The sequence below is a fragment of the Rissa tridactyla genome, chromosome 12 (genome assembly GCF_028500815.1).
Source record: "Rissa tridactyla isolate bRisTri1 chromosome 12, bRisTri1.patW.cur.20221130, whole genome shotgun sequence".
NCBI lineage: Eukaryota > Metazoa > Chordata > Aves > Charadriiformes > Laridae > Rissa > Rissa tridactyla.
Genome location: NC_071477.1, coordinates 8,968,535 through 8,978,415, shown reverse-complemented (window position 1 = coordinate 8,978,415; position 9,881 = coordinate 8,968,535). Strand labels below are relative to the sequence as shown.

The 9,881-nt window shown below is 42.5% G+C and overlaps 1 protein-coding gene across 2 annotated transcripts in view; it reads left to right on the top strand.

The window, feature by feature from the left end:
- Positions 1-6,337: 6,337 nt before the first annotated feature.
- PARD6B (par-6 family cell polarity regulator beta) overlaps positions 6,338-9,881 on the top strand; it is a 72,053-nt gene continuing 68,509 nt past the window's right edge. For both annotated transcript variants that reach the window (XM_054218944.1, XM_054218943.1), the window contains exon 1: positions 6,338-6,628. In XM_054218944.1, coding sequence (XP_054074919.1) covers positions 6,563-6,628 — 66 coding nt within the window. In that variant the 5' untranslated portion in view covers positions 6,338-6,562. The remainder of the gene's footprint in view (positions 6,629-9,881) is intronic.

Here is a 9,881-nt window from a genome sequence, read left to right as displayed (position 1 = left end):
CATGTATTATCCAATGACAATCCAATCATAATAAGTAATAATGAATTATTTTACAAAGAGCTATCATTATTTTTGCAATTGGAGGCAGGAATCATTTGTGAAAATAATTAATTTTCTCGCAGTCAGACAAGTAACAGAACTGAAACAGGTCCTGCCATTATTTCCCTTTCTTTGAACATTTCTGTCACAGCAGTTTGACTCGGCCACAGGGCCAACTTGGAGGACACAACTTTGTTTCCAGAAGTTCCGAAAGAAGGCAGAAATAGAAAAGCACGCAAGCTCCAGAAAAGGGAGTTAAATGAAGATTTCTGAAAGAGTACCCGTGAAAGTATGGGGCAGGAGGGACTTGCTTACAGGAGTGATATACAAACTCCCTACTGAGTGACGTCAAAATAACACACTGACAAGTGATGCAGAGTGTTCAAACATCACACCCTGGAGGACAAGGGGACATAAAGATGACATGGGCCAATGTAGCTGTGAAGCAAGGTACAGTGTAACAGGAGCTGGGTGCTTATAAAAGATTAAACTGTCAGAATCCATAGTAGCTTGTTCACTTTAAAGTTCAAATGTTATCCGTGTTTGATAGGAAATTGCCTTTAATAACTGACAAAGCCTAATAATCTGCTTTATAATTGTACTGTGTGTAGTCACAAATACTTTTAAGATCTATCAACCACCATTCTGTATAAAATCGTTCCTTTGTAGTAAAAGGCACAAGTACTCATTATTCAGTAGATGGCACTTGAAGTATTACTTATTCCAGGTTACAGCCGCTAGCAGAGGGCATTGTTTTACTCATAAATAGCAATATTGTGCTTTCCAGACAAGCTTAAAAGCAAAGTCTTTATTCCACAAGGTTTATTAGGTGGAGCTTTTTATCTAATTCTCTAAGAATAAGACAAAATTAAAATTCTAATCTGTACCAAGTGAAGTTTAAAAGAAATTTTGGAGTAATTATTCCTTTGATCTGTCGTAATTTTTCCAAATTCTAGATAGGAATACTTGGAAAAACAAATAAGTAATGTTCACCCATTACTTATGGGCAGTTTTGAGGAAAGAAACACTGAAGTGTTATCTATTGACCTATGGAGCTCAAGCTCTAGCATGGTTTCTTTTGAACATTTTAGCCAGAAGAATGAAATCATTAAACTCTACCCACGTGTGCAAGTGTGAGATGTGAGCTGTGATTAGTACCACCGTGTTTAAATAAGAAAGAATTTCGAAGTAATCCAGAGTCATTGGAGAGAAATGGATTACTAGATGAATGGTAAGAAAAAGCTTTGAAAGCTTTTAATTATTTTAGTTAGAAACCTCAGAGAGTACAAATGAATATATCAGTATTAGCTTTTGACTTGTTAGGAAAGTATTTTCAAAAAAGCTTAAAACGTTTATCACAAGTAAAGCCCCTAACCAAGAAAAATCACAGCAATATTCTACAGACCATCCCCCACTGGGACAAATGGCATACTTTCTAAAGTACTTGCAACATAGCCTCCGTTACAGGTCTGATGTCAGAGCTAGCTCAAAGATGGAATTCCCATTCAGAATGAAATGCAAAAATCTCTGCAGCGGTAAGAAAATCTGAAGTAATTCACTGATTTCTCTTGCCTAATAAATAATTCCATAACTGTACATTCTGAGGATTTCCTCAGCAGTGGATCCTCGAGCCTACCAAGTACACCTGTCTCAGGAGTTCTAACCAGAGCTGGCTTTCACAGTGCTCCCAGGTTTGTTACAGTCTCAATTCTGTGGCAAGAAGCGTGACAGCTTTGGTGTCCCTGACTTCTAGAGTATATTGCTGCTAGTCACTCTTTTCCACACAATTCTTCCTAGATTTGGGCAAATTCCTTGGTATGGTACCTACGTTTAAATTTAATTTATGGGAATATTTGGTGTGAATAAGTTTAAATGTGTTTCCAAAACTGTATCTAGATTTATAGCACACCAGAAACAAACATTTATTTGACAGGCAGCGTGATACAAAGACAACTTTTCCCATAAAGTAAGACAAAATAAAACAAACAAAAGCACAAATTGAAAGAAAAAAACCCCACAACCCTAGGAAACTAGAAATATTTTATTGGAAAAGATCTCATATATGAACTTTAATAACTTCCTTTTGTCATCAACAGGTAAGTAAATATTGCATCAAAGTGACAACTAAATGTGCCTGGAGGAGAAGTAGGGGGGACAAAAAAGGCTAATTGTTTTGCTGACAGGCAATGAAGAAAGCAGAGGCAGAATCAGAACACAGAAATTCTTCCATTTTAACGCTCTGGTTGCTCCTCTGATCCATCCTAGGAAGACACTGAGGTGCTGGAGCGTGACCAAAGAAGGGCAACGAAACAAAGATGGTGGTGGGTCTAGAGCAGAAGTCCTATGAGGAGCAGCTGAGGGAACTGGGGTTGTTTAAGCTGGAGAAAAGGAGGTTGAGGGGAGACTTTATCGTTCTCTACAACTACCTGGAAGGAGGCTGTAGCAAGGTGAGGGTCGGTGTCTTCTCCCTACTCACAACTGATAGGATGAGGGGAAACACGCTCAAGTTGCGCCAGGGGAGGTTTAGATTGGATACTAGGAAATATTTCTTCATTGAAAGAGTTGTGAAGTATTGGAAGAGGCTCTCCAGGGAAGTGGTTGAGTCATCATCCCTGGAGGTATTTAAGAGACTTGTAGATGTGGTGCTTAGGGACATGGTTTAGTGGTGGACTTGGCAGTGCTACCTTACTTTTTTTTTTTTAACACAGACATATTTCTCAAGCCTTCCCAGGTACCCAAACAAAAATGCATTGATAAGGAGAAGCAGTCCCTAGCTGCAGAGCACTTTTGAAATACACTCGTACCTACACAGCCACTATACTATTGGTAGGATTGTATTGTATTACTGATTTCTGCACAAGATGAGCAACAATCTTTAATATCACTACTTTGACGCTAAAAGTAATTTTATAGCTGTACAGTTAAAAAATAAATACATTCATTACTAAACCACCTATTGGTTTCCCCCCCAAGAAAATAATACAGGAAACCAAAACAAAAATCTCCAAACCACAATTAAAATCCACAAAATCCCACAACTGTTACAATTTCAAGATAAATTCAGGTTTTATTATACAGGTGCTATTTAAATATTACTATTGTTAATAAATCAGCTAAACTGCCATGTAATGGGGGTTTACTTGATGAGCTTTGCGCGTGTGTTTGTATAGTGCTGTTGGTATCGATTGTATTTCATGGAGACAAAATATAACAAGCTACCCTTCTCAAATTCATTCTATCTTATGCAGCATTTGTAAATTCACATATCCTGCTCCAGGATCAGGAGTATTAACTGAATGTTTTGAAATGTATTTCCATGGCTTCATGGGCACCTATAAATAGTGTTCTACAATATTATTTGCATTTGTGAACATCAAATGTCTTTATGACAAAAATGGTTTGTCTCTACAACTCACTTATTAAGGGGAAGGTAAAAGCAATTTGAGGTCACACATCCAGTTACCCAGGCGTATGCACTGGTCTTGAAAACTTCCTTGTTTGTAGGGAAAATATAACTCGTATGCAAGATTAATGTATGAAAATTGCAGAAGGTATCAAAATGAAAGCCTGTAAGTACAGATTTTAATTTTTTTTTAAGAAAGCAGGAGAATCTGTAGTATGACCTTATTACCATCTTTTAAATAAAGCTTCTCTTTTCCCCTTTTATTTTTCTCTTCCTATCAAAAACCCTACAACCTCTCATCAGCTCCAATACAAGATCAGATTACAATCTACTGAATTTAACACTCACTTCTCTGAGCTAGCACTGACAGTGTAAATAAATAATAGTTTATGTTAAATATAAAAAGAGCATAAGCCCTGAATTATACAATAAAAGTTTAGATGGGTCATCAATAACAGCCAACATACATTGGCAGACATTTTCTATGCTTTATTCTTGGAAGTATTCTTCCAACTCCCAGGACGGCTGTATGGAATACCATTCCACTTAAAAAGTGGGAAGTCTCAAGATGGGAAAGAAGCAGTGAGGTAGAATCTCACTATACTCCATGATGGATTTAGTGATCGAATTTCTACACCAAAACAAACAAAGAAAAAAAAAAGGCCTCCCAAAAAACTTCCCCAACTGTCCAGAGATTAGGAAACCCAACCTATCTTTCAACTTCACAGAAGCTGAAACTGAACTGAGCGTGCCGTGAATAGTTTGATCAAGTCTGAATCACAGGTTTTACAGAACTTGTGACTAAAATAGCTCTATAAACTTGTGTTACAACTGCCACAAAAAGCCTGCCCCTCTACCTACCTTTATCTGAAATCAAATTGTTTACCACATTCCTTCCTCATACGTCATCTCCTTGTGATGAAAGCAAGGTGGTGATTAATACTTTTTATTAGGTTGGTTCCAGTGACTTGAAATGAATTTGCCCTGACTCCTTAAGCATGCTACCACACCCACTGCATGGCACTCCAACCATGCTAGGAATGTACAATAGAAAAAAAATTATCTCAGACGATACTTCATAAATCTGCAGCAATAAAAGTAGCTGCACAATGGCTTCAAGCACAAATCACCTTCAAGAGGTTCCTCCTCCCTCTCTCCAAAAGAATAGAGGCAAACCAATAGCTTTAAAAACCTGGAGAAAGCACTGTTCTCTTATGTCACTTGCACTCTTTCTCTGTGCTTTCCTATAGCTCATTAAGCAAAGCATGTTGTAGAAGACAGAAATGGAAAGCAGTCCAAACTATTTTCAATTTTGTAATTACAAAGTGACAAAATAAGAGGTTTTATCCATGTCTTGCTCACATAGTTGTAATCTATCTTCTTTTACACCAGGATCAGATTTTTATCTAAATTTACAGACGGAATTCTCTGTGTATCCTTTTGCAGTGTAAAACCAAAACACACTAGATAAAGGATGGGAAGACTTGAATTAGCCTAGACACTGTCTGACAGCAAACTACACTTAACAATTAACGATATCCTCTGTACTAATTACAACTTGTCTTGGCTTGTGTGATAGCTGCAATTTCTTTGCCTTTGGCATGACGGCAGCAAGATCAACTGCAGAAAAAACAGCACCAACTTAAAAGTGATTCAGCACCGGATGTTTTATTTTTAATTACTGATTACCAACTGAGACTTGAGAACTGACTAGACACTCATACCTTGCCTCAACTCCAAGGAGTTGTTTGAACTCCCTTCGCAGCCGTCTACACGTCTACACAGGACGCCTCACCCGAGTTCTCCTCTATCAGGTTTATAGATTAGGGAGAGACCTGTATTTCAAAGGTTTGTTGACATAACTAGATTAATCTACACGCTTTCTTCTCACCAATACATGTAAAATTATATATGTGGAAAGTTTTTTCTTCAGGAAGTTTTTTCTTCAGGTGTTTATGGTCTCTCCAGTAAGGAGGTTTGTCAGTACCTCTCTCGGGGTAGCTAAGCAGACCTTTATATGAAAATAATTGATCGATCTCAGAATTAAACCAATAAACAAGGTTACCTAAGACAAGCCCTCTGATATGTTACCAGATCCTGCAGTATTATTCGTGGTTAAAATGAAAACAACCTCCATCAACACCTTTACACACAGGATGGGTGCACAGATGCCTCCTGACAGTAAAAGTTCAAACTTTCAGCCCTATCTAGACTTATTTTAAGTAATCTGCTAATACATATTCTCACACCGGTGCACTTTTACTGCTAAACTCGCAGGATCACAAGATGTCTGAGGTGTCTTGATGCCACTCGCCTCCAGGGCGGCCTGTCCCTCAGGGCTCCTGGCCCCGGGGCTGCCGGCCCCGGCTGCCCCGCGCTGTGGGAGGCCGCGGAGAGCTGGCTGGTGGCGCCCGGTGGCGAGGGGCGCAGCCCGAGGCCGAGCCAGCCCCAGCGCAGAGCGGGGTATACGCGCTGAGGCGCCTGAGGAGAAGGCGCGGAGCCGCGCTTCAGCCCTGTGTGTGCACCAGACCCGGCCACTCCAGGGCAAAGGTTCCCGAGGCACATCCCACACCTGCTCCCTAGGAGAAAGGAGGGGATTAAAAAAAAAGACTTCCTTATCACACAACAACCCCTCCTCCTCTCCCCTCCTCACCCGCGCCGGGCGACCGCCTCCATCTTGGAACCCCGCCGAGCCCGGCGCAGGTGCGCGCCGCCACCCGCCCGCCGCCGACTGCGCATGCTCGGCAGCGGCAGGTGCGCGGCCCCGCCCGCCGCCTGCCGCCCAGCCCCTCCCGGCGGCGCAGGCGCACTGGCAGCGGCGCGCGGCTGCCTCGCCCCCGCGGCTGTGGGCGCCGCTGGCTCGGCGGCGCGGCAGGTGCCAGGAGCCGCCGTGGCGCCGCCTCCTGTCCCCCCCCCCCCCCTTCCCACCCCCGTCTGAGGGCGGAGGCGTCGCGGCGGCCGGAGCCGGCGGAGCGGCCGCGGTTGCCGGGGGCAGTTGGCTGCGGGCCGTGCCGGTCGCCGTCCCCTTCTGCCTCGCCTCCCCTTCCCGCGGCGCGCTCGGGGGCACCCGGCGGAGAGAGAGAGAGGAGGGAAGGCGAGACGCACCGACCCGGCGGCGGCATGAACCGGCCTCACCGCGGGGCTGCGGGCAGCCGGAGCCTGGGCACCATGGAGGTGAAGAGTAAGGTGGGTGCTGGCCGCCGCGCCTGAGGGCCGCGGGCGGCGGCGGGGAGCCGGGCCGGCCCTGTGGGGGTGTCTGGCAGTAGAGTCGGTGTGAGGGGCCTTGAGGGGAAGCGGGGGGGACGGACGGTGAGGGGACCGGGAGAGGTGCTGACTCACCTGCCGGGGGGGGCAACGGGGGCGAGGGACCGGTGTCCGCCGGTTCGCGGCCCTGGTGTGGCTTGAGACATGCAAGAGCCGCCGCCGTCGGGGCACCACCGCTGCCCGTCGGCCCGAGGGGCGCCTCCCTGCCCCAGCTGGCTGTCCCTGCCCCGGCCAGCCCCCGCTGGCCCGCTCGGGCTGCGGCAGTCGGGGTTAGGTGGTGGTGTCGCTGGCTGGGTTCACTGTCTGCAGGGGAAGGGGGGCGGGGGGCAGTATTTTTGAAGTGTTTTACAAAAACAGGTTAGTGGAGAAACCCCTTAGTTTCTGCGTACATACACAGAAGTAGATGTTTGGGGAAAGTTTGGGATATCTAGGCCAAAAGACATCTCCTTGGAGATGATTCAAACTCGGAAACCTGTTCTTCGTCTGAATTAGAAAAAGAGTACATTAACTTAGTGACTGTTTCTGTACTTTTTTGGTGGAGTAGAGCATAACCTGCATTACTTGGTAGAGGTAAGCTAAGCCGTGGCTAGCTTACCTTAAAGTAGAGCTTGCCATCTTGTAGAGGCTATCTGAAGGTTTTACACTGGTTTTATGAGTGTATCTGTATGTCACAGTTTATACCGACAGTTTCATGTTGTCAAAGCTTTGCACAATTGTGTAAATTCTCTCATAGGTGTATCTGCATCCGTTGTTCCTATTGTTAATTTTTCATGTGCTGGTTAGACAAAGTCTTGGTGACAAAACTTTGATGTTCTGAAAGAAATTAGATTTTTGTTCTGGTTAATACTTGAAATATTTTGTTGACATGGTATTCTGCAGTTAATTATTGTAAAAGCATTGGATGTGCAGTATTAATGCAACTTATTAGTTAAATAAATGTGTGTAACTTGAGTTAAAACCTCCTTTTAATTGTTTAGGGGAATTGCAAGCGCACCTACATGGGAATGTGTTTTCTTCCATTGGTAGAAAAACGTGTCTCGTGGGCTTTTTTTTTAAACTGGTCTACAGTCTGTTGTTTACATTCTGTTCCTTCCTTTCCTGCTAAGCAATGTTAAAGCAGCAGTATAGGTGAAGCGGTCAGGACTTGTGTTGTGTGGTTTTTTTAAGGATAACGTAGTGGTGAAACTTCTAGAAAATGTATGGTTGGTCTCTATAGCTTGAATGACGGTCATTTCTTTAAAGTGGTAACTTTCATATGGACAAAACCAGAAAGTACGGGAATAGCTGGTAGCCGTGATTTCACATACTAGTTAAGCATAGCTGTTACTGTGGTTGGTGAAGTCTTTTTTTCATCTATGCTCTTGTAAGGTTGAAAACAATCAGTATGATGTGTTTATAAATAAATACTTGTTGCCTCAGCCCAAAACTCTAGGCTTACTGTTCCCCCATTGTGTGTGTTCCTTGGTTTAAAATATATCTAGGGATCACCTGTTTGATGTGTTCTTTGGTGTTTGTACAGGGAAGTGTAGAAGTTCTAATAAATAGGGACTGTCTCTTAAGTGCATATTGTGAAGCAGGTTTCAAGGCATTCCTAGAACTACTTGTTGCTAATGCATTATTTAACAGCACCTTGTTTTAATATAGCATAGGAGTCATCTTCCTTTTATGAAAGCAATAAATTCTAAAGAGAAAGAAGAAAGGTTTGTGTGGGAGGTGGAGGGACCCATTAGCATGGAGTGGTCTAGGCTTTGAAGACTTATTAGCAATGTACAGCTCTTTATTTAGATACTCCAAATCAATAATTGTGCCCCAACTGACAAAGCTGTGCCAGCACAACCCAACTGTAGTTGCAATTATATAAGCAAAATCTTTGTTAGTTTAGTTTATTTGATTTGGGTAACTGGTCTGAACTTGCCCAGGGGAATCCCCATAGTATATTAATTCCAGTTATCCCTTTCTCTCATCATAGAAAATCAAGTTTTATACCCCAAACTGGAGTGCCTGGTAATGGTATGAAAGCCCCAAAATGAACTTCTATTTCTCTAGATATAAAATTCATGTTTTCCCCCCTCTTTCTTATGACTTGGAATAATATTTTTTTTCTCTGAATGAAATCTAATATACTGATAAGGCAGATATTGTTACTGTAAGTGAGTATGTGTCCTAGTGCACTGACATTGCTTGTACTGTGTTTTCCCAGATGAGTTACCAGTGTAACAGCATACATTTGGAAAGAGCTCAGGTGGCAAGAAGCCTTCTCTTCGTAAATTAGTCTCTTACAATCTTTCATCTCCTCTAACCTTCTTACAAGTTGTAAGTGCAGCCTATTTAATTGAATGGAGTGCAATATTTGATATAAAACGAAAACATTTCAGGGGGTTAAAATAAACTATGAAATTGTATAGTTTTACTTTTGTCTTTATTTGCTTTATAATAGTATTGAACATATGGAAAACTCCATTAGGAAGTAATAATCGGATTATTAGTCTCCTGGTATTTGCACCAACTATTGTTGGTAACTTTTACTCCAAACTGAGATTGAGGTGGTTGGCTTTTTAAACTTTATTAGTGAATTATGTTTAAACTCTGGAGTCTTTCAAAGCCAAACAGTTGAAATTGATGCAATGCATGGACAATTCCTGTGACATTCATGCTTCACATAGCTGAAGAAAGATTTGAGAGACAGGATAAAGTCTTTCACTGACGTCATGATTAAGCGTGCTGCTTCTGATGTAATGGGAGTTCCTCCTGCAGGCTTTTCTTTGCTTTGCTTGTGAGCAGGTATGAATCATCCCTTCTGTGTTATTGTTAGTTAATGTTACTGTAATTGGAGGATTTCTGGAAGAGGAATGTTCCCAGATAGTTCTTTTATTTGAAACTTCTGGAGGAAGGTGGGGGTGTTGGAAGATGTACCTTCTTTTGCTGGGCTGTGTTTGAGTTAGCATGGTGTTAACGTGCTAACAACGGGGTCCTTGTCTCCTTATTTTCATTCCTTTGTTTGTTTGTGAGAACTCTAAAGCTTTTATTCTTCAAAAGGTTGTAATCAAATGTGAGGTAAAGGTTGGTGTGGAGGCTTGGTAACGTGCACCTTCACACCTACTCGGTGCAACATATACCCAAGTATGTGATATTGAGGCTCAAACTTTCAGTCAGTGAATATTTTGTTCCACGTACC